General features: G+C 45.5%; 1 protein-coding gene, 1 long non-coding RNA gene and 1 pseudogene across 2 annotated transcripts; 1 reads left to right on the forward strand and 2 right to left on the reverse strand.

Annotated features, from left to right (window-relative positions):
- Positions 1 to 3,699: 3,699 nt before the first annotated feature.
- Positions 3,700 to 5,419, reverse strand: LOC125529583 (4-hydroxyphenylacetaldehyde oxime monooxygenase-like; annotated as a pseudogene).
- Positions 5,420 to 8,585: 3,166 nt separating this feature from the next.
- Positions 8,586 to 10,758, reverse strand: LOC147957026 (F-box protein At5g49610-like). The gene is made up of 2 exons (XM_087534738.1): positions 10,621 to 10,758; positions 8,586 to 10,496 (listed from the first exon to the last, which is right to left on the reverse strand). Exon 2 carries the CDS (start codon positions 10,476 to 10,478, stop codon positions 9,264 to 9,266), a length of 1,215 nt encoding a protein of 404 aa, XP_087390864.1. The 5' UTR covers positions 10,479 to 10,496; positions 10,621 to 10,758; the 3' UTR covers positions 8,586 to 9,263.
- Positions 10,759 to 21,891: 11,133 nt separating this feature from the next.
- On the forward strand, positions 21,892 to 24,219 carry LOC147957027 (uncharacterized). The gene is made up of 4 exons (XR_015611984.1): positions 21,892 to 22,259; positions 22,441 to 22,579; positions 22,672 to 22,733; positions 22,820 to 24,219. It is a non-coding gene; the product is annotated as an uncharacterized LOC147957027 (long non-coding RNA).
- Positions 24,220 to 26,047: the final 1,828 nt, after the last annotated feature.

Below are 26,047 nucleotides of genomic sequence, written 5' to 3' on the forward strand. Positions count from 1 at the left end.
ATAGAGACCAAGGGATACTTTGTTGCTAAAAATTAACAGCCACCATATACATGGTTAGTGGCTAGAGATATCAAGTGACCAGCCAAGGCTTGGTGACTAAAAGAGTCTAGGGACCAGTTACACGTTGGTAACTAGACGTCTTTTGTAATAAAAAAATTGTAAACCTTGGTAACTAGAGTCATAAGAAAGCAACTATATCATAGTTACAATATATTGCCACATGCTAACATTAGTAGCATTCAAGAAATCTTAAAATTGTAGACATACAACAGGAAAAAGTTCAGAATCAACATTTGTAAACTTATGATCTAATCATTACACGGGTACACTGAGGTGCTATACAAATGGTTTTTAACCCCTTTCCGCGACGGCATTTGGAACTGTCGCCTAGTGAGTGACTACGATAGGGGGTTCCTTTCCACACAACACAAAAACTTTCGGGGATAGGGAGCCTTGATGCATACAGTTGTCCCTATATAACCGTTTCCGATATCTCAAATATCCCAAACGCTTCATCCTTGCTACTCGTTTGTGCTCGCATTGCCATCGCAGTCGGAGTTTTGTGGTTTTACCTAAAACAAGGCAGATTCCAGGCACGGGAGTTTTCCGGGCAGGTGAAAAATAAAAATGTTTTGAATAAATAAGTGTGTTCTAATATAAGTTCAAATCCCACAATTCGTTTAATGGGTATAACCATACTTAAAAAGCTAAAAATAAACAAATATGTAGTAGAGTTAGGTGTTCACCATGTTCTCCACCAGCACCTCCCACCGTCCAACCCTTGCCGGAGTTCACATTGGATATTATTCCTAATTCATGATGGAAGGCCTCCTTCATTTGGATTTCTCACCGGGATAAGCGGTCTCGGCTCAGGTGCATCAACGTTTCTCTTCTTCAGTCAACTTTTCCCATCGCCGACTGTCAAAGAGTTTTTCCTAGAGGTCTCATATTTTGCTACTTCCTTGGAGATGATCGTCTGAGTTTCAACGTGCTTAAACTCTTTGGTCAAAGGTTTCGATTCTCTGTTGCTTCCAACAAAGTGGGTCATTATATCTACTCTCTAAGCGATCGTGTCTGGCCTGATTTCATTTGTTACTTTCATCTTCATAAGGGCCTTCATAAGAATGACATTTCTCCATCTCTTGGCGGTTTTGGTTCAGTTGGGGATTTGTCATAAGTGATTTTAATGAAAATATTCATGGGGCGACTAATTATTGGTTGAATTTTTTCTTGACAAAGCAAAGTCTCATGAGCATCATCACATAGCTACTCTTATTCAATGTGTTCCAACTTGGAGTTTTTGTCGCCGAAAAAAGAAAAGTCTCATGAGCACAATCATATTGACAGTTCTAATGCCAAGCGTCACATATATATTGCAGCGGCCAGTCTTGTCGATCGAACATCTTCCCACGTGCCATAATCCGAGCAAATCAGATTTCACCACAGTTTCGTTGCATCCGTAGAGCCAGTTATAGTCACTGGCAGCAGGAGCCAATGCATTGGCTAAAATAGTCCACAGATAGTAGCAGCATCCGAGGTCAATCGAACAATCTCACCATCTAGAGATTATTACCCATTGGGCAACACCATCGTCAGAGATCCTGAAAGTAAGTGTGTATTCATAGTCACTAGGGAGGAGACGCACACCGGATATTCGCACGTGCAAGCCGCGGTGAGAATCGCCACCTACAAGAGATTGTTTGTCCTCATTTTCATCACCAGATGCTGGGATAATTGCCCTTTGAGGCGCACTCAGTTCAGGCAGATCATACCAGCCCTGCAAATAGTAATTGGCATGCGGACTTAGTCCAGAGATAAAAAAAAAAGACATTGTTCGCTATTTTTCAATAGTAACTATTTCCATCTATTTTCAAAGCTAAAAAATGACTTAGGAGAAGCATTCATGTATTTTTTTATTCGTGATCGGAGTACAAGCAACCCTTTACCGTGTAGTTTATGGTTTTGAGCCCCGCACTTTTTTATGGTTTTAAACCTTTTGTATGCACTGGTCAATTCAAAAGGCCTGGACTCAGCGATCCCCCAAATAAACCTAAAACCCAAGCAATGAATTACTCCATCCGTCCCATAATATTGGACATTTTTTGACACTATACTCGTCTTACATTATGAGACGGAGGGAGTGCCATTTTATCACCTGTGAGCGGAGGAAAGTGTAAACCATCACCAGCTGTAAATGTGTTTTTTTGTCAATATGGTGATTGAATCAATGGCAAGATCTTGTTCAACTGAATCTCCATCGCGAAAATTCCAAGCAAATGCGGTCGGTCTGTTCTTTGAGTCTTGACGTTCTGACTATTCTTGCTTGCTATTGGAGTAGTATTTTCTGGCTTTTTCATGGGAACACTGTAACGGATTGACTTATGCTAAACAAAGTAATTTTACCTCGCTAAAGTGTATCAACACTCTCAAGGATCAAGTTTTTAACTATCTCAATATACTAAGAGAAAATTCCTTATTTGACACTATCTTAAAATCTGCTTTCTTATTTGACATTGAAAAAAAATTCTTCCCTATTTGACACAAGTTTTAAATTTTATTCTCTATATGACATTTCCATTCATTTTGAGCCTAAATGACACCTGAAAAGACTCTTTTGCTCCTCATGTGGTATGTGTGTAGGGGGCAATAGCGCACACACGCAGCACCAGTGCAAGGACAGGAGCACACACAGTAACATATACACATGCACCAACACACACGCACGCGCGCACACACGCAACAACACGCACGCGCATGTGCACACACACACACACGCACACACACGCACACGCAGCAACACACATGCACGCGCACGCATACACGCAGCAACACACACGCACGCAGCACACACACACATACACAAACACGCAGCAGCAGCACACATGCAGGCAGCACATAGGCACGCAACAGCACACACACACGCACGTACACACGCAGTGGCACACATGCACACACACATGCAGCAGCATCACACATGTGCGTGTGCACCCACACACGCAACAGCACACATGCACGCACACACATACCGCATGAGGGGCAAAATCGTCTTTTCAGGTGTCATTTAGGCTCAAAATGGACGAAAGTGTCGTATAGGGAATAAAATTTAGGACTAGTGTCAAATAGGGAAGAAAAACTTTTTCAGTGTCAAATAAAGAACCATATTTTAAGACAGTGCCAAATAAGAAATTTTCTCATATATTAACCAATCGATCGAAACGCAGACCAGAGATACTCTCACTGTAACATAACTAACCTGCTACAAACTTTGAGAGGGCCGTAAAAATGTGAAGAATATTATGACCACTCACTAAAGCGTATGATCATTCATATAATACCAACTAATGTGATACATGGATGTTTAGCGTCGTGGGTCGGGTCCATGAGAAACCGTAAGCCTAGTTGCAATATTGCACCTTAGAAAAAGCGAAGAACTGGACAAGATTGGCTTAGATGTTATGAAGCAATCAATCATGGATGTCCCATGGCCGGCCTTGTGTTTTGACATGCTAGAAGTGACCAGGGCATATATAGATGACATCTAGAACCTGCATAACAAAAGATGTAGCTTTGAAAGTGAACAAAAACAAATGTAAGGTGCTCAAAAACTTGGGTCAAGTATCCTATAAGAATCTTCTCTTTATTGCGACCCTAACAAACATGACCACTGTCTGTCCATATTTATTGGCATATCCAGATTGATCAGCTCTTGTATCTGGTCGGCACCAGCAAGAGCGGTATCTTCTTATGGATGGTGAGTCCTCCAGCCTCCTCCCTGTTCTTGTCCTCACTCCTCAGCCTCTCCGGGAGCTCCCGATCAAAGCAGTAGAGCAAGTTTGCCAACGCGAACTCTGTGCTAGCCACCCCCATGTCGATCCCGGGGCACATTCTACGCCCGGCGCCGAAGGGCAGGTATTCGAATTACGCCCGGTTGAAGTTCACATCCTCGCCCTCGAATCTCTCCGGGATGAACTCCTCAGGGTTGTCCCAGTTGGCAGGGTCCCTCCCAATATGGCCCATGTGTTCACCAAGATCCTTGTCCTTTCCGGCACGTCGTAGCCAGAGACCGTGATGTGCCGTGCAGTCTCCCTCGGCACAAGGAGGGGCAGCGCCGGGTGCAGTCGTAGCGTCTCCATGACCACCATCTTGAGGTACTTGAGCTTCCCCACATCGTCTCTCTGTACCCTCTATTTGTTGCTGCCCACCATGGTCCTGACCTCGTCTTGCACCTTGTTCAGCACGTGTGGGTTCCGGACCAGCTCGGCCATTGCCCAAATAATGGTCACCGCACCCGTGTCGACGGCACCAATAAATGTGTTATGTTCTACAAGAAGTTTTTTTAGTGGATGTTCTACAAGATTTTTAAGCAGGATATATGTTTTGTAATTTAACTTAACGGTGAGCCTACCGTTAGTAGCGTCTTGACGACGTCTCTGTCAAACCTGAAAGAGCCTTGGTGGTGCTCCTTCTTCATGAGGCCAATGAGTACGTCAATGAGGCCGGAGGCACAACCATTGTCGGGCTTGTCGATGTGCTGCTCGATCATCATCTCAAAGAAGTCATCGTACTCCTTGAAGACCCTCTCGCGGAGGGAGGCTACGCCAGTGAGGCGGTCCATGCGGCGGCCAAGGGCGTTGGGGAAGTAGTCCTCAGCGGAGAAGCTGAACCTCACGACCATGGCCTCGTCGATCACATGGTGAAAGTGCTCCCTGTACGGTGCCAAGTGCTATGTGCCATAGATGTTGCCGAACGCCACCGTGCCAACGATGCCGTCCATGTACTCGAAGACATGGTCCTCCAGGCGCAGGCTTCCGTTAGACGCTGGCCAGTGCTAGTCCGCTCACCAGCTTGCCCACCTCGGCCTCCCTGGCGTACCAAGTGGCCTGGATGCATGTCCACAACAATATTTATAGAAATTTTTTGAACCCTTTTTTTGGGCAGCTTGTCCACAACAATTATTTAAACCCTTTTTAAAGGTGCATGCATGCTAACTTACCGACAGCCACCTTACCTGGCAGGGGGGGTCTCTCGGTGCAGGTTCCTGTCTTGACATCGCCTTTCATTCCGGGCTTACATGGTAGCCTCCTACCCTGTTCTTGCAGATCCTGCCACTCAAGCAAGGAAGGATACACTGCAAATGATTCCAGGAAATTATAAGCTAGCAGGGCTGACAAATGCATGGACGGTACTTCGATGGCTGAAACAAGCACAAATAAGGTTGCATCCATTCTCTTACTGTCAAATTTAGGATATAGTTGTTAATAACTTGCTAACAGAGTTGTCCTAAATTGCAGAGAATGAAACTTAAGTTTTACACAAAAGGGCACAGCACCTGCTTTTTCATTAAAATAAGACTGGTGCTCGATGCAAAAAGAGATAGTTAGCTACTGGTGCTACCACCATAGTACAGTACCAGTACCATGTCAGGCAGTGAAGGACACAACCACTAGCAACTAAACAGAGCAGATCAAAACTAGCATTCACCCGTAGTAGAATATAAATTTCAACTACTGACAAAGACTTCATTATCTTGTCATACCTAGTAAAATCTTGTTCATTTCGCAAGTTTTATATCTGAAGACTGAGCTTAGACAGCGCCCCCTGAGTCCTGGTTTGCATAGTGGGCCAAAGGACCTTCCCATTGCTGCATGGACCAGCTCCGGTGGAAACACTTCTGAGTTCAGTCAACAAACAAGATCACCCAATATAGTGCTTTGGAAAAGACATGGCTATCTACCGGAAGGGTATCGAAGACGCATGCAGCATCGAAACAAAGGAGCTGCCAGAGGGATTATCCAATGGCAAATCATGGCTATGGTTTTTTCCTGTAGAAGTACTCCACGAATCACCTCTGAATTTTAAGTGAGCATCTTACCTAAAAGAACCAAATGGGAAAACACGCATAACTGATTTTTTTTCTCTCTCTCTGTAAGAATCATCGAATGCGATTAGAACAACATAACTAACCATGTGATCAGGGACCCAATGCAAAAAATTTAAATCAGTTTAGGACCCCTCTGGCATATACTGTGTGTGCTCTTGTATTAATTCATTTCAGAGTGAAGTGATCACAATACTATCAAAAGACCACCATGTTTCTTTTCCCACCATTCCCCAGATAGATCAAGCCATGTAACGAGCTATGTGTGTACAGTTGTGTTTGTCAGGCTAATGTCATTTCACAGTCTAGTATCTCCTCCAATCAGCTATATCGAATATACATATAAATGCACAGTGTGAAAATATTGGCATATATGTAACTCCTAGATAAAAGAAAACCATTCGATATACAACGAACAGAAGTACTAGTACACATTCAGTAAGACTCGTGATTAATGCACATCAGCAAATTGAATCGATCTAACCCATGAGCTAATTATATCTTTCCACTGCGAACATGTGGAAACCATGTTATGTTTGTGTTCGGTCACTGTTACCACTAGCACTATTTTTTTTTTTAGAAAAGGAGGATGACCCCCGGCCTCTGCATCTGGACGATGCATACGGCCATTTTATTAATTATTCTCACAAGACCTTACAAAGTCATACAATATGAAGACTTAAGCCGCCGTCTAAGCAACAAACTGTCGCTACACCTATCCAGTTGATGAAGGGGCGCAGATAGCCTGGGCCTAATACCAAATAGACATCGCAGCCAAGCCTAACATCTAAGATCTGAGACCCCAACCTAGCCACTTGCCGGGTCTGGGGCACACACTGGTCCGGCGTGCTCTCAGCGGCCGCCGCCGCCAACTGCCACCGCTCCATCTTCAGAACTGTACTGATGCATCAACCTTGCTCGGTCCAGCTATCGTCGACGCCACCACGGCACCCAACGGCACCTCCTCCCTGCGCGCAAACAGCTGAACACGTCGCGGTCGCCACTGATACATCTTAGCGCCATGCTGCCAAGTATCACCAGCCGACACAGCTTGAAGCCCTTGGAGGATCTGTCGTGCGTAGCACCTGCCGACCAGGCATGACCAAGCGTAGCACCTGTCGGTCAGGCATGACTTGACATATCTACCGAAGCTCTGTGCAAGACGAAGCCGCTCCACCTCCTGCCTCTGACTTCCAGCGCTGCTCCACAAAACGATGCTCCCAAGAGAGAAACGACACCGCAGTGCCGCCATCGTCCGGTCTGGAACACCAGATCCTAGGGTTTCCCCCGGAGCAATACGAGTGGGTCGACGGTAGTCACATGACGATGCTTTCATCAAGGTAACGACGTGGAACGCCGCCATCGCCCGCCGTCGGCTCGGTTTTCACCAGCAACTACGTCTCCCCGACTCGCAGCTGGTGCCAAATGACGGATCCCGAGATCCGAACACCCAGCCTCAGGCCGACCACCTCTGACGGAAGAGATGACCACCACCGCCGACTGCACCGGTCAGAACAGATCTGATTGGAGGTGCCGCCGACGAGACCACCAGGCCCTCCACGCCGCCGTCGCCGATCTGAAGGCAGCATGCACGCCACCACAGCCAAGCCGGCCGCCGCCGCCCGAAGGGCCATCCGCAGCGCCCGCAGCCCTGGCCTCCGCCGCGCCAAGCCGTCACCGTCCGAAGACAGGCCGGCCTCCCGCCGCCTGCAGCCATCCGCCGCGCCGCAGATCCCAGATCGGTCGCGCCACCACATGCCTTGGGGTCCGCCCCACCCCTGAGACGCGCGAGAGAGGAGATCCCCCACCACCGCCGTCGGCCCCCGGGCTTAGCCCGGCGGCGTCTTCCGGCAGCGGCTGAGGGAGAGGAGGAGGGAGTTTGCGGCGGCGGCGGCGGCTAGGTTTCTGGTCGCCCGAGTCGCCCTAGAGGGAGGACGACGCGGGGTCGCGGGAGAGGAGCAGCTGCTGACGTTTAGTCCGCTCAACATCAATACCACTACTTAATTACATGCAGTTTTTGGCAGAATAATTTGAGGACGCGAAGAAAAGAAGCTAGCTACCAAATGCTGACATTTGTTACTAGTAGGCACGTACCTTGACAAGAAAGGAACAGCTTCAGAAACAGAAACTTGGATTAAATCTTTGAAATAGTCCAATCTGCTTCTGCTACAGTATACTGCTACTGCGCCCTTAAATTAGAGCAGAAATTTCAAGCTGCAGGCGCACCTTGTCAATTTTCCTCCTCTCTAAGAACAATCGCTGCCTTGTCTTCTTCACAATGTCTGCAGGGCCCCTTGCTTCATGCTGCTTTTTTTCCTCTCTACCGAATCATGAAGCACCGGCAATATGCTAATTTGTTTTGCTTTTCCTAAAGATGATTTTCAGCCTTGCAGGTTTCCATGGTAGTTAATGCACAGCAAGAAATTGACATTAGGATTTTCATTTTTGATATAATTTTGGAGTCTGGTCATCTGATGATGTACACGGTGATTTTTCTTCCTTGCCGGGTACAGTTTCGATGCGTACAGCCACAGGGCAGATTCTGCTGCATTACCCAGGCTGCAGTATATGGCTGTTAAGTTAAGAGTGCACAACTCTAAGCGTCTAAGCCAGACAGACAAGCCTATATGTTATGGCCACTAAATTTCTAGCACAACAAATGCCCTGTCCTGGCACCTGCCAAAATCCCTTTTTCATAGGTGAAGCACAAGCTTATATGATAAGTACTACCTTGTTTTATCACCTGAAAAGGGACCAAACGCACATACACCCAGCATGAAAACTTTGCAGCAAAGCTTGCATTTTTCTTTCAGTTTTGGACATTATAACGCGATTTCTCTGCGGTTAACAGATCCAAAGCTGTACTGAATTCATTAGCTACAGAACTCATAAATAAAAGGAACTAGCTCAAAGGTAGCGTTTGCCAAAATACAGAATGAATAAAGACCAATACTGAATGAATAAAGTCAACTAGACATCGCACAAGTAAGGCAGTAACCAGTCTGATTGAAGCTTTTAGTACACTAGAAGGTTGACAATATGCACTAGATTTAGGATAATCACAATAACTGATTTTCATTGACAAGGAGGCTGATTACAGTAGAATTTCGCCCCTGGAGCTAATACATGCATGTCCAGAACTAGACATCGCACAAGTAGGCAAACAAGAACAGGGTAACAACGTTCTTTGGAAATGACATTAAATTTAAGCTGTGGGGTTTACCAGGCATTGCTCCGAACAGGAAACCAAGCCTGCATGAGTGTAAGCAGTAGCAAATTGAGCAGCATGATTGAAGCAGATTCCGAATTAGTACAATGACAAATTGTTCAGCCAAAAGAAGAGACAGTTCTTGGGAGGAAGCACATGCTTGGTTTGAAGGTAAAGCTACTGCCCATCGGCCACTGCTAATGACCCTGAGAACAGGGGAACATAGGGTAGAAACCATTGTGCGTGGTCTTTCTCAAGATTAAGGATACGGCCAACTTTCTGATGCCGCATGTCATATGATACCAAGGTATCATGTTCATATGAAACCAGGAAAATGGTATCGCAATCTGGATGCATCCCAACCACCTTATACCTCTGCCCGGTCATGCTCATAAGCTTATTGATGCTGGTGGTATGCTTCAGGACCAATTCTTTACTATGGCGATCCTTGAGCCACCAGATTGCGCTCTCGGAAAACAGGATTTTGTTGTTATCATCGGCAGGAGGTATAACATAGTGTAAGCACCCTTGAGACGATCCAATCGTACCCAATCTTCGACTATATGGCACGCGGATGGTTGTCCATACTTTTCCCTCCATGTCCACCCCCAACAGCGCATACTCGACATTCATGCGGTCCAGGCTGCCAATCACGTACATCATACCGCCGACGAAGACACATTTGCTCAGGAAGAACAGGGCAACTTTCTCAACCATCCCACTGTCCCGTTGACACCAGTCTCCTGTCCGCGACGAGTAGATGTTCACTCTTGTGATGCAAGTTCCGAAATAGGCCTGCTCGAAACAAAAAACATGGAAATAGGACGAGACTGCCGGGTCGAAAGCCAGGCCTGAGGTACTGCTATGTCTGCTCGCCGGCGCCTGCGGCTTGGGCAGTGGGGGCAGCTCCACCCACCTCCTGGTGACGGGATTGCACACCACAAAACGGCAATCGTGCTCTGCCCAAGACAAAGGGTTCACCTTGTTCTTGCAGCAGCCGCGGTAGAGGAGGAGGCCATTGCAGGCGTCCATCAGGGCCATGTCCTTGTACTTGGTAGGCCGCATGCAAGGGAGGCAAGGGTCGAACGAGGATGCCCCATCGCCGGAGACAGCAGCAAAGTGGAGGTGGCGCGCGTTGTTGCTTATGGTGGTGTAGATGAAGCCGGCGAGTGTCTGGGGCAGCTTGTTGCGGTTGGCGGGGTCGGCGATGAGGTCGCGCCACGACATGGAGACGCACTTGAAGCGGTGGAGGGATCTGGCGGGGAGGCGGGACAGGATCTCCAGAATGAGGTCGTCGGTGAGCAGGCTGGCCGCCGTCGCCCCTGCCCCCGGATGGTTGCCCAGTCTCCAGTTGGTCTTCTTCTCCAAGATTCCCTCCTCCTCCGCCTCCATGGAGCTGAATCTGGAGTGCTGCATGGACAGGGGGCACCGGGACAAGGGTCAGGCCGGGCCGATCTGAGATTGGAGATAGAAAAGAAACCTGCAGATGGGAAGAGGAAATCGTCGACCGGCCGGGCTAGTAGGTGGAGCGTACCTGGCTTTGGGGCGCCGTCGGCGACTGTGGATGTGGACGCCGTCGGCGACGGTGGATGTGGACGCCCGCGGCGGCGCTTCGCACCTTGGAGAACAGTCAACGAGGGTACGATGGACTTGCCAATATACGTGCCCTTTATGAAATAGTCTTTGCCGCATCTCAGCCCGAGACTTGTTAAATACTCCAAAGATCCCCGAAAGTTTTTGACCCGTACAAGCACACCTTAACACAACCTTGTGAGAACCAGAAAAACGAGTTATTTACCCAAACATACGTTGTTACCCAAACATATTCTACGAAGATCTTTATCGGTCAGACCGCATAACAACATACGTTGTTCCCTTTGTCATCGGTATGTTACTTGCCCGAGATTCGATCGTCGGTATCCAATACCTAGTTCAATCTCGTTACCGGCAAGTCTCTTTACTCGTTCTGTAATACATCATCTTGCAACTAACTCATTAGTTGCAATGCTTGCAAGGCTTATGTGATGTGCATTAGTGAGAGGGCCCAGAGATACCTCTCCGACAATCGGAGTGACAAAACCTAATCTCGAAATACGCCAACCCAACATGTACCTTTGGAGACACCTGTAGTACTCCTTTATAATCACCCAGTTACGTTGTGACGTTTGATAGTACCCAAAGTGTTCCTCCGGTAAACGGGAGTTGCATAATCTCATAGTCATAGGAACATGTATAAGTGATGAAGAAAGCAATAGCAACATACTAAACGATCGGGTGCTAGGCTAATGGAATGGGTCATGTCAATCAGATCATTCAACTAATGATGTGATCCCATTAATCAAATAGCAACTATTTTGTCTATAGTTAGGAAACATAACCATCTTTGATTAATGAGCTAGTCAAGTAGAGGCATACTAGTGACACTCTGTTTGTCTATGTATTCACACATGTATTATGTTTCCGGTTAATACAATTCTAGCATGAATAATAGATATTTATCATGATATAAGGAAATAAATAATAACTTTATTATTGCCTCTAGGGCATATTTCCTTCAGTCTCCCACTTGCACTAGAGTTAATAATCTAAATTACACAGTAATGATTCTAACATCCATGGAGCCTTGGTGCTGATCATGTTTTGCTCGTGGAAGAGGCTTAGTCAACGGGTCTGCAACATTCAGATCCGTATGTATCTTGCAAATCTCTATGTCTCCCACCTGGACTAGATTCCGGATGGAATTGAAGCGTCTCTTGATGCGCTTGGTTCTCTTGTGAAATCTGGATTCCTTTGCCAAGGCAATTGCACCAGTATTGTCACAAAAGATTTTCATTGGACCCGATGCACTAGGTATGACACCTAGATCGGATATGAACTCCTTCATCCAAACTCCTTCATTTGCTGCTTCCGAAGCAGCTATGTATTCCGCTTCACATGTAGATCCCGCTACGACGCTTTGTTTACAACTGCACCAACTGACAGCTCCACCGTTTAATGTAAACAAATATCCGGTTTGCGATTTAGAATCGTCCGGATCAGTGTCAAAGCTTGCATCAACGTAACCTTTTACGATGAGCTCTTTGTCACCTCCATATATGAGAAACATATCCTTAGTCCTTTTCAGGTATTTCAGGATGTTCTTGACCGCTGTCCAGTGATCCACTCTTGGATTACTTTGGTACCTCCCTGCTAGACTTATAGCAAGGCACACATCAGGTCTGGTACATAGCATTGCATACATGATAGATCCTATGGCTGATGCATAGGGAACATCTTTCATATTCTCTCTATCTTCTGCAGTGGTCGGGCATTGAGTCTTACTCAACTTCACACCTTGTAACACAGGCAAGAACCCTTTCTTTGCTTGATCCATTTTGAACTTCTTCAAAACTTTGTCAAGGTATGTGGTTTGTGAAAATTCAATTAAGCGTTTTGATCTATCTCTATAGATCTTAATGCCTAATATGTAAGCAGCTTCACCGAGGTCTTTCATTGAAAAACTCTTAATCAAGTATCCCTTTATGCTATCCAGAAATTCTATATCATTTCCAATTAGTAATATGTCATCTACATATAATATCAGAAATGCTACAGAGCTCCCACTCACTTTATTGTAAATACAGACTTCTCCAAAAGTCTGTATAAAACCAAATGCTTTGATCACACTATCAAAACGTTTATTCCAACTCCGAGAGGCTTGCACCAGTCCATAAATGGATCGCTTGAGCTTGCACACTTTGTTAGTTCCCTTTGGATCGACAAAACCTTCTGGTTGCATCATATACAACTCTTCTTCTAGAAATCCATTCAGGAATGCAGTTTTGACATCCATCTGCCAAATTTCATAATCATAAAATGCGGCAATTGCTAACATGATTCGGATAGACTTAAGCATCGCTACGGGTGAGAAGGTCTCATCGTAGTCAATCCCTTGAACTTGTCGAAAACCTTTTGCGACAAGTCGAGCTTTGTAGACAGTAATATTACCGTCGGCGTCAGTCTTTTTCTTGAAGATCCATTTATTCTCAATTGCTTGCCGATCATTGGGCAAGTCAACCAAAGTCCACACTTTGTTCTCATACATGGATCCCATCTCAGATTTCATGGCTTCAAGCCATTTTGCGAAATCTGGGCTCACCATCGCTTCTTCATAGTTCGTAGGTTCATCATGATCTAGTAGCATGACTTCCAGAACAGGATTACCGTACCACTCTGGTGCGGATCTTACTCTGGTTGATCTACGAGGTTCAGTAGTATCTTATTCTAAAGTTTCATGATCATTATCATTAGCTTCCTCACTAATCGGTGTAGGTGTTGCAGAAACAGGTTTATGTGATGTACTACTTTCCAATAAGGGAGCAGGTACAGTTACCTCGTCAAGTTCTACTTTCCTCCGACTCACTTCTTTCGAGAGAAACTCCTTCTCTAGAAAGGATCCATTCTTAGCAACAAATGTCTTGCCTTCGGATCTGTGATAGAAGGTGCACCCAACAGTCTCCTTTGGGTATCCTATGAAGACAAATTTCTCCGATTTGGGTTCGAGCTTATCAGGTTGAAGTTTCTTCACATAAGCATCGCAACCCCAAACTTTAAGAAACGACAACTTTGGTTTCTTGCCAAACCATAGTTCATAAGGCGTCGTCTCAACGGATTTTGATGGTGCCCTATTTAACGTGAATGCGGCCGTCTCTAAAGTATAACTCCAAAACGATAGCGGTAAATCAGTAAGAGACATCATAGATCGCACCATATCCAGTAAAGTACGATTACGACGTTCGGACACACCATTACGCTGTGGTGTTCTGGGTGGCGTGAGTTGCGAAACTATTCCGCATTGTTTCAAATGTACACCAAACTCTTAACTCAAATATTCTCCTCCACGATCAGATCGTAGAAACTTTATTTTCTTGTTACGATGATTTTCAACTTCACTCTGAAATTCTTTGAACTTTTCAAATGTTTCAGACTTGTGTTTCATTAAGTAGATATACCCATATCTGCTTAAATCATCCGTGAAGGTGAGAAAATAACGATATCCGCCACGAGCCTCAATATTCATCGGACCACATGCATCTGTATGTATGATTTCCAACAAATCTATTGCTCTCTCCATAGTACCGGAGAACGGTGTTTTAGTCACCTTGCCCAAGAGGCACGGTTCGCAAGTACCAAGTGATTCATAATCAAGTGGTTCCAAAAGTCCATCAGTATGGAGTTTCTTCATGCGTTTTACACCGATATGACCTAAATGGCAGTGCCACAAATAAGTTGCACTATCATTATCAACTCTGCATCTTTTGGCTTCAACATTATGAATATGTGTATCACTACTATCGAGATTCATCAAAAATAGACCACTCTTCAAAGGTGCATGACCATAAAAGATATTACTCATATAAATAGAACAAACATTATTCTCTGATTTAAATGAATAACCGTCTCGCATCAAACAAGATCCAGATATAATGTTCATGCTCAACGCAGGCACCAAATAACAATTATTTAGGTCTAACACTAATCCCGAAGGTAGATGTAGAGGTAGCGTGCCGACTGCGATCACATCGACTTTGGAACCATTTCCCACGCGCATCGTCACCTCGTCCTTTGCCAGTGTTCGCTTAATCCGTAGTCCCTGTTTCAAGTTGCAAATATTAGCAACAGAACCAGTATCAAATACCCAGGTGCTACTGCAAGCTCTAGTAAGGTACACATCAATAACATGTATATTACATATACCTTTGTTCACCTTGCCATCCTTCTTATCCGCCAAATACTTGGGGCAGTTCCGCTTCCAGTGACCAGTCTGCTTGCAGTAGAAGCACTCAGTTTCAGGCTTAGGTCCAGACTTGGGTTTCTTCTCTTGAGTAGTAACTTGCTTGCCGTTCTTTTTGAAGTTCCCCTTCTTCTTCCCTTTGCCCTTTTTCTTGAAACTAGTGGTCTTGTTGACCATCAACACTTGATGCTCCTTCTTGATTTCTACCTCCGCGGCTTTCAGCATTGCGAAGAGCTCGGGAATAGTCTTATTCATCCCTTGCATATTATAGTTCATCACGAAGCTCTTGTAGCTTGGTGGCAGTGATTGGAGAATTCTGTCAATGACGCAATCATCTGGAAGATTAACTCCCAATTGAATCAAGTGATTATTATACCCAGACATTTTGAGTATATGCTCACTGACAGAACTGTTCTCCTCCATCTTGCAGCTATAGAACTTATTGGAGACTTCATATCTCTCAATCCGGGCATTTGCTTGAAATATTAACTTCAACTCCTGGAACATCTCATATGCTCCATGACGTTCAAAACGTCGTTGAAGTCCCGATTCTAAGCCGTAAAGCATGGCACACTGAACTATCGAGTAGTCATCAGCTTTGCTCTGCGAGACGTTCATAACATCTGGTGTTGCTCCAGCAGCAGGCTTGGCACCCAGCGGTGCTTCCAGGACGTAATTCTTCTGTGCAGCAATGAGGATAATCCTCAAGTTACGGACCCAGTCCGTGTAATTGCTACCATCATCTTTCAACTTTGCTTTCTCAAGGAACGCATTAAAATTCAACGGAACAACAGCACGAGCCATCTATCTACAATCAACATAAACAAGCAAGATACTATCAGGGACTAAGTTCATGATAAATTTAAGTTCAATTAATCATATTACTTAAAAACTCCCACTTAGATAGACATCCCTCTAATCCTCTAAGTGATCACGTGATCCAAATCAACCAAACCATGTCCGATCATCACGTGAGATGGAGTAGTTTCATTGGTGAACATCGCTATGTTGATCATATCTACTATATGATTCACGCTCGACCTTTCGGTCTCCGTGTTCCGAGGCCATATCTGCATATGCTAGGCTCGTCAAGTATAACCCAAGTATTATGCGTGTGCAAAACTGGCTTGCACCCGTTGTAGATGGACGTAGAGCTTATCACACCCGATCATCACGTGGTGTCTGGGCACGACGAACTTTGGCAACGGTGCATACTCAGGGAGAACACTTCTTGATAATTTAGTGAGAGATCATCTTATAATGCTACCGTCAATCAAAGCAAGATAAGATGCATAAAAGATAAACATCACATGCAATCAATATAAGTGATATGATATGGCCATCATCATCTTGTGCCTGTGATCTCCATCTCCGAAGCACCATCATGATCACCATCGTCACCGGCGCGACACCTTGATCTCCATTGTAGCATCGTTGTCGTCTCGCCAATATTATGCTTCCACGACTATCGCTACCGCTTAGTGATAAAGTAAAGCATTACATCGCGATTGCATTGCATACAATAAAGCGACAACCATATGGCTCCTGCCAGTTATCGATAACTCGGTTACAAAACATGATCATCTCATACAATAAAATTTAGCGTCATGCCTTGACCATATCACATCACAACATGCCCTGCAAAAACAAGTTAGACGTCCTCTACTTTGTTGTTGCAAGTTTTACGTGGCTGCTACGGACTTAAGTAAGAACCAATCTCACCTACGCATCAAAACCACAATGATAGTTTGTCAATTTGACTCTGTTTTAACCTTCGCAAGGACCGGGCGTAGCCACACTCGGTTCAACTAAAGTTGGAGAGACTGTCGCCCGCAATCCACCTATGTGCAAAGCACGTCGGGAGAACCGGTCTCGCATAAGCGTACGCGTAATGTCGGTCCGGGTCGTCCCGTCCAACAATACCGCCGAACCAAAGTATGACATGCTGGTAGGCAGTATGACTTATATCACCCACAACTCATTTGTGTTCTACTCGTGCATATAACATCAAACCATAAAACCTAGGCTCGGATACCACTGTTGGGGAACGTAGTAACTTCAAAAAATTTCCTACGCACACGCAAGATCATGGTGATGCATAGCAACGAGAGGGGAGAGTATGATCTACGTACCCTTGTAGATCGCAACGGAAGCGTTTGACACAACGTAGAGGAAGTAGTCGTACGTCTTCTTCCCGATCCGACCGATCCAAGCACCGTTACTCCGGCACCTCCGAGTTCTTAGCACACGTACAGCTTGATGACGCTCCCCGGGCTTCAATCCAGCAAAGCTTCGGGGATGAGTTCCGTCAGCACAACGGCGTGGTGACGGTGATGATGTTCTACCGACGCAGGGCTTCGCCTAAGCACTACAACGATATGACCGAGGTGGAATATGGTGGCAGGGGGCACCGCACACGGCTAAGGAACGATCACGAGGATCAACTTGTGTGTCTTAGGGTGCCCCCTTGCCTCCGTATATAAAGGATCCAAGGGGGGGGTGCGGCCGGCCTAGAGGAGGCGCGCAAGAGGAGTCCTACTCCTACCGGGAGTAGGACTCCCCTCCCGTTCCTTGTCCAACTAGGAGAGGTGGAGGGAGAGAAGGAAAGGGGGGGCGCCGCCCCTCCCTCCTTGTCCAATTCGGACTAGGGGGAGAGGGGGCGCGCGGCCTGCCCTGGCAGCCCCTTCCTCTTCTCCACATTAGGCCCATAAGGCCCATTAACCCCCCGGGGGGTTCCGGTAACCCCCAGGTGCTCCGGTTTTATCCAAAACTTCCCCGGAACCCTTCCGGTGTCCGAATATAGTCATCCAATATATCAATCTTTATGTCTCGACCATTTCGAGACTCCTCGTCATGTCCGTGATCACATCCGGGACTCCGAACTAACTTCGGTACATCAAAATGCATAAACTCATAATAACTGTCATCGTAACGTTAAGCGTGCGGACCCTACGGTTCGAGAACAATGTAGACATGACTGAGACAAATCTCCGGTCAATAACCAATAGCGGAACCTGGATGCCCATACTGGCTCCTACATATTCTATGAAGATCTTTATCGGTCAGACCGCATAACAACATACGTTGTTCCCTTTGTCATCGGTATGTTACTTGCCCGAGATTCGATCGTCGGTATCCAATACCTAGTTCAATCTCGTTACCGGCAAGTCTCTTTACTCGTTCCGTAATACATCATCTCACAACTAACATATTAGTTGTAATGCTTGCAAGGCTTATGTGATGTGCATTACCGAGAGGGCCCAGAGATACCTCTCCGACAATCGGAGTGACAAATCCCAATCTCGAAATACGCCAACCCAACATGTACCTTTGGAGACACCTGTAGAGTTCCTTTATAATCACCCAGTTATGTTGTGACGTTTGGTAGCACACAAAGTGTTCCTCTGGCAAACGGGAGTTGCATAATCTCATAGTCATAGGAACATGTATAAGTCATGAAGAAAGCAATAGCAACATACTAAACGATCGGGTGCTAAGCTAATGGAATGGGTCATGTCAATCAGATCATTCAACTAATGATGTGATCCCATTAATCAAATAACAACTATTTTGTCTATGGTTAGGAAACATAACCATCTTTGATTAATGAGCTAGTCAAGTAGAGGCATACTAGTGACACTCTGTTTGTCTATGTATTCACACATGTATTATGTTTCCGGTTAATACAATTCTAGCATGAATAATAGACATTTATCATGATATAAGGAAATAAATAATAACTTTAGGCCGGAAACATAATACATGTGTGAATACATAGACAAACAGAGTGTCACTAGTATGCCTCTACTAGACTAGCTTGTTAATCAAAGATGGTTATGTTTCCTAACCATGAACAAAGAGTTGTCATTTGATTAACAGGATCACATCATTAGTTGAATGATCTGATTGACATGACCCATTCCATTAGCTTAGCACCCGATCGTTTAGTATGTTGCTATTGCTTTCTTCATGACTTATACATGTTCCTATGACTATGAGATTATGCAACTCCCGTTTGCCAGAGGAACACTTTGTGTGCTACCAAACGTCACAACATAACTGGGTGATTATAAAGGAACTCTACAGGTGTCTCCAAAGGTACATGTTGGGTTGGCGTATTTCGAGATTGGGATTTGTCACTCCGATTGTCGGAGAGGTATCTCTGGGCCCTCTCGGTAATGCACATCACTTAAGCCTTGCAAGCATTGCAACTAATGAGTTAGTTGCGGGATGATGTATTACAGAACGAGTAAAGAGACTTGCCGGTAACGAGATTGAACTAGGTATGGGATACCGACGATCGAATCTCGGGCAAGTAACATACCGATGACAAAGGGAACAACGTATGTTGTTATGCGGTCTGACCGATAAAAGATCTTCGTAGAATATGTAGGAGCCAATATGAGCATCCAGGTTCCGCTATTGGTTATTGACCGGAGACGTGTCTCGGTCATGTCTACATTGTTCTCGAACCCGTAGGGTCCGCACGCTTAAGGTTACGATGACAGTTTTATTATGAGTTTATACATTTTGATGTACTGAAGGTTGTTCGGAGTCCCGGATGTGACCACGGACATGACGAGGAGTCTCGAAATGGTCGAGACATAAAGATTGATATATTGGAAGCCTATGTTTGGATATCGGAAGTGTTCCGGGTGAAATTGGGATTTTACCGGAGTACCGGGAGGTTACCGGAACCCCCCGGGAGCTATATGGGCCTTAGTGGGCCTTAGTGGAAAAGAGAAGGGGCAGCCCAAGATGGGCCGCGCGCCCCTCCCCTCCCTTGGTCCGAATAGGACAAGGAGAGGGGGCCGGCCTCTCTCTCTCTTTTCCCCCCTCCGCGAATCCTATTCCAACTAGGATTGGGGGGGGGGGGAATCCTACTCCCAGAGGGAGTAGGACTCTCCTGGCGCGCCTCTCCTAGGACGGCCGCACCCCCCCCTTGAGCCTTTATATACGGAGGCAGGGGCACCCCAGAGAGACACAAGTTGATCCACGTGATCATATTCTTAACCGTGTGCGGTGGCCCCTTCCACCATAGTCCTCGATAATATTGTAGCGGTGTTTAGGCGAAGCCCTGCTGCAGTAGTACATCAAGATCGTCACCACGCCGTCGTGCTGACGGAACTCTTCCCCGACACTTTGCTGGATCGGAGTCCGGGGATCGTCATCGAGCTGAAGGTGTGCTAGAACTCGGAGGTGCCGTAGTTTCGGTGCTTGATCGGTCGGGCCGTGGAGACGTACGACTACATCAACCAAACGCTTCCATTGTCGATCTACAAGGTACGTAGATCATACTCTCCCCTCTCGTTGCTATGCATCATCATGATCTTGCGTAGGAAATTTTGAAATTACTATGAAACCCATCAAGAACACCCCAGGTCCTGCCATACGAGATTGGGGAACACAAATCTCACACGCACCCCGATGAGACCGAGACTAGCCAACCTTCATATGTCAAAACTAGAGCCAAAGAACCAAAACGTAAAACCATGTTGTCCACTGCATAAGACAACACCACCGAGACTTTATTTATCACTGCCGCCGCCACCACCGGGAGTGATGAAGTCGCGAACATCGAGGATCTACATGTTTGTCCAATCTTGTTGTTGGATCTGATGGTGCAAGCATCGTCGGGGTCGTGGAAGAAGTTAGAGGAAACATTGTTGAACACCTCCGCCGCCACCGTCGGGAGGGTCGTAGAAGATTCCGCAAGGCCCTATTTCCTCAGGAATTATGGGAATCAAGAAGCGAGAGTTTCATGCACTAAAGCAAGGAAGTAACATCGTTAGGAATATGTGAGCACTCAAGATACCTACGAGGAACACTTTACAGAAGGACTTCAACAATGTCTATAGTACCAGCTAATCACTTGTACTGCCCAACAACCAGAGGACACACACAAGCGCAAGATGGTCAGCAAGGTAAGCCCCAACAACCAGAAGCGCCGCTAGTGGCAGCTAGCCTCGGGTAGGCCTACTTATCAGCAGCAACCAAGAGCTCTTGCACCTCGCCCCAACTATCAGCCAATCAGTATGCACCTCAAAGGCTTGCCTGCCAACAACAATTGTGGAAACGACAAACCTTCATGTGTCAAAATATTTTCGGTCCGACCCTCCTTCGGTAGATTATCACAAAACGAACCCGAGGGAAGGGGATTAGGTTATTGTTCCGGCTTTGGTTATTTTGGATTCGCTCAAATGGTTTTGGTCTCCAAAGTAAAATCCATACACCAGGAAGAAGTGGGTATATATACAACCCTAAATATATTATATGAAGAAAATTGAGAGGTGAATTTGAACCACTCGAGGATTTGAACCACCTCAAAGGCTTGCTTTTAGTTTCCTTTTGTTCTTGCTAGGATTTTAGAAGTATCATTCTTTTCATCGTTATACTACCCCTTGAGGAGGTTGGGCCAACTCTTTATAGTTCAATAGATATTTTGTGTATTACATGCTCTCTTAGAACTGCATTTGGATTCGACTGGAATGCCTTATTTTATCACATATGTCAACTCTAAACTCTAAACGATGATATGATCGCAACATACCCACCAAGATATGCCATCTTGTATACAAAAGAAACCCGTCCACTAATATCTGCTTCACTAGCAGACGAGTATAATGTAACCAAACATCTACGAGTCACTAAACTTCCCGGTTCAGGAATAGACGAGAAGATGATCATCTAGGGATGGCAGTTTTGCCTATGGGTATGGGTATCCGTGGGTACCCTTCTCGAAAACAATGGGCATGGGTGAGACTTTGAACCACTTCGTGCTCATGGATAATGGATATCCATACCCGCAAAATAAATGGGTAGGGTATGAGTACGAAGTTATACCCATGGATAACCCAATGAATACCCGGAAAAAATTAACAAATAAAAATAATTCATAAATACGTTTTGTAGGCCACTATCCCTAAAATACGTAGTAGCCAATTGTCCAATTCTCTTAACTAGCCCATGGACCACAGGCCCACAGCCGTGATTCTTCTCGCTTTGACCCTTTCCTCGACCTCGAAACACGAAGCAATCAAGTGAACTTACTCATCGGCTCATCCCCAACCAAGGCGTCACACTGCATCTTCATCTCCCTGCTTGTAACTCCTTCTAATCCCCTATTCCCCCTCATGCCGTCCCTATCCTGCTTTGCCGCCGCTTAGTGGTCGAGCGATGGCCGCCCTTCCTTGCCGTCGGCTAGGGCTGTTCGCTAGCCCGTGGGAAGAGGCCGCTCGCTGCCATCACTGGCCAGAAGGGACGCCGCCTCACCAGCCAGTGAACCTGCGGGTCTGCACGAGAAGAAGGGTGCTCCTCTAGCGACCATGGCTGACAGAGGTGGAAGATAGCCAAGTTTAACTCGAGTGGAGAACCGGAGCAACGCTAGTTCGACGGAAGCGGTGAGTATTTTTCTAGCCCTGAACAGTACGCATAGATTGCTTCAGTGATAGAACAGTACACATAGACTGCTTCAGTAGAACAACACACATTCAGTACGCATAAATTTGCTTTAGTGATATAATTTTAGTGGCATACAGTACGCATAGATTGTTCTCATTTTTTTTTTGCCTATTTTGTAAGGTTGTGCTGCGGCATCCCCTAACACCGGCTCGTCACCGTCACCGGCAGAACAGAGGTTAGAGGTCAGCTACGAATATGTCACCCAATACCGCTGAAGCTCTTATATGCATGCAAGCATGGAGTCCTGCTGATTTGCTTGGTAATAATCCATTTATTTCAGTCATGAATTATGAATTACATCTCATTTACTTTGATTTTCTTCTTACTAAATGTAGAATAACTTTGCTTTAGATAATGTCACTTCCGATCAATTTGCGATTCAGTTTGTTCTTGAAGATGAAGGAGAAGTTATGGTAACATTACAGTGCTGCCATTTACAACTTATCATATACAGATGATGTTATTGAGTACATTCTTAAACTTTTTATTTCTTTTGTAGGAGGAATGTGAATGTGAAGTCACCATTGGTGACTAAAATGAGCAAGTGCCTCTACTTGGTTGTTAACATTGAGGCATGGGCGTGCATTAGGGATCATGCAATGTTGTTTGGTCGATTAGTCTTAGCATTGCAAGTTTGAAAACTTTAATTTGTTTTCAATGTTAGTTTGTAATGGAGATTAAGACCTTTAATTATCTGCCAATCGTCATTGTAAACTTTTGTTGCAGCTGCAAACCAGATTGTGATGGCCGAGTACCTAACAAGTTTCCTGTCTTAATTATTTTAATTAGATGTGCGTGTAAGTAATTTGCCCCATCCAACTAATGGCATGGGGTAACAATCTAATCGCCACAGTCACTAAGATGGAGTTTAAGGCGCATGGTGTGTTTGGCAAGGTAGAAGCGAGTAGACCATTTTTGCTCCACTTCTTTTTTTTTTGAATACAACTCCCATTTTTTGCTCGCACTGGTTTGTTCTAGTAGTTGCACAACTAGGAATATCAGTCTGGCACAACAACCCATGGTAGTTACACAGATGCACCTTTTTCTCTCAAAGTCAAAGGTAGTGGAAGAGGGAACAAACAAACAAATCAACATGAGTTTGAAACAAACAAATCTAATTTTGGCAGCACTTTTTTTTTATCAAACTAAACATCCAAGTAGATTCTCTCAGTTGCACACATGGGTCTAATCAGCTGCACAGATGCACCCACAAGTTGCACAAATAACACACGGGATGGGCACTGTTTTTTGCTGTTATATTGCATTTTTTTCTATTTTCAAGATTTTCACACAAGTTCTATTCCAGCTGCACACAATAGACACAAATCTGAAAGTATTTTTATTCAAGTCAAAACATCCAAATTACTTCTGTCAGTTGCACAATTCTTTTTTAAGTTGCATAGAAGGGAGCCATAAGTTGCACACCACAAACCTATCTAGTTTCAATATGTTGTGTTTGACGCCACATACATTTTTTCCTGTTTTTCCGCAGTTTCACACAGGGGATTCTTCCAAATTTGGCCAAGATGACATACAACATTGGGTCCCATGTCTTCTCGTGAAGTTTTTGTTTTTTCATGCATCAACAATCTTACAAGCAGTAACATATCTTCCTTTTGTTTTGTTTTTGTCTGCCAACCAGGAGCTGGATGGAAGAGCTTTTAACAAACAAATTTTGCACAGAAGAAGTGATCACCAAGAAGCAGTCTGCTACTTTGTCTTTTTCAATTTTTTAGCCATTGGTTGCCTTTTGAACTAAAACATTACTGCATTATAGATATGTCTAGTAGACTATATGCAATAAACCAGAACATATGACCTATATATGTTACATTTTCGATACAACATGATCATTTATTTCACGTGTCTGTGTGTGAGTTGCACAGTTTGAAACAAAAGTTGGCTGGATTACTTGAAATAGTTAGTCGCAACCAAACCAAAAGTTGCACAATATGCAATTCCATGTTTGTGTGTTCCTGGGGTTTTATGTTTGTTTTTGCACAAGTTTAGGTGAACTATTTTTGGAGCAGTTATGTAGTTGTAGTCAATATGAAGAAGGATTGGAGAAGTTGAATTCAAGGTGAGAAGAAGAGGAACATGCCACCTTGCTTCCTCCTTTCCTCAAGTTGAAGATCTACATCAGCCTGGTATGTCGCACTTCTTTCCTTCTCCTTTCCCCCTAAAAAATTGCATAGATCAGATCTTCTTGTTCTTCACCTTGGCAGATCTTCCATGACGGCTCCTGACATAGGGACGGCTCCCATGGTGTGTTTCTGGTTGCTTCTTTTATGGGGAAGAAGATGGTGGGCGAGGCAGTAGGAGATGGGTTGGTGTGCACGGCTTGATTGGTGAGACCAGGAAGGTGGAAGAGAAATGGAGGGGGACAAAATCACGTGGGTTCAGGGTTGGAGTGAAACGCTGGGGACCATATGTTTTTTTGTGCGATGGAGGGTTGCCTTTTTCCTTTATTTTCTTGTTGGGACTGGGATGGGACATAAACTTACCATATCTAGCATGCCTCTCGGGACCGCTAGGGAGCCAACCGCCGCGGTTGGCTCCCTAGACGCGTCCAAATTACTATCACCACAACGCTCTCCCCCACCGCACTAACACTACAACAAAGCAAAGACTTATCCCGAATCTGACTCATCATAAAATAAGTACACCTATACACAAACAGGGAGAGGGTTCAGACACACATACCTGTTGAAGTCTTTATCCACCCGGCCTCCTGCGGATCTGGCTTCACATCCGACTCACCGGACTCCGCTGGGTCGCTGTCCCTACTGCCCTCGTGTCTGGCATCGCCGCAACCAACGTCCCCTTTCTTCCTAACCAGATCCCGCTGGGGGCACGCTATCCTGAAAGATTGGTAACCTGCACACCACAGACACAACCAAATAAAATCAGGACGTGACATGGGCGGACGTCCTACCATAGCCAAGAACCTTTTCGCCGCCGCTAGGGACAATGGCAGGTAGACAAAGCTCAGCCTACAGGCGCGGTGGGGAGTGAAGTGATGGATGCGCGGGGGGATACCTGCACACATGATCCACCGGAAAATCGCCGCAGCCGGTCGCACCAATCGGCCATCGCCACGCTGCCGCACCCGTAAACATCTCCAAGGTGGGGCATCCTGCTTGTGTGTGTGTCACACTAATAACACGCGGAGGAAAACAAATCTGGACCTTGGTCCTGGTACAACGCACATCCTGGACCACCGGTCCATTCCGCTTTGTTACTCATCTGTCCGTGGTCCTAACTAGTCCACGCCACCTCGTATCGTATGCGCCACACGTACGACACGCTCCTAGGTCTACGAAGTACTTCCTCTGTAAACTAATGTAAGAGTGTTTAGATCACTAAGTAATTGCTCTTATATTACTTTACGGAGGGAGTAGTATGCACGGTTCGCGGAATACCTTTATTTTCACAGCTCACACCTGCCGCATTTAGTGGCCCTCTCACCTACCAACCTGGTACATCCGGTGGTCCAGATAATGATACTATATGCCGGTATGAGCCATATCGCCGTTCTCTCTATCGAAAACATCGCCGCTCTCTTCACTCTATGAAGTACTTAAACTACTTTGGCATTTTTTCTACGGGAACGTTTTGTTTCACAATATGTTGTTACCAAGACAAACACCAGAGACCTTTAGCAAGAGCACATTCTACTACATCAGCCTATCCAAGACAATGTTCAAAGATCATCTTCATAAACTCC

Source organism: Triticum urartu, chromosome 7A (genome assembly GCF_056163025.1).
Source record: "Triticum urartu cultivar PI428250 chromosome 7A, HENAU_Tu73, whole genome shotgun sequence".
Lineage (NCBI taxonomy): Eukaryota > Viridiplantae > Streptophyta > Magnoliopsida > Poales > Poaceae > Triticum > Triticum urartu.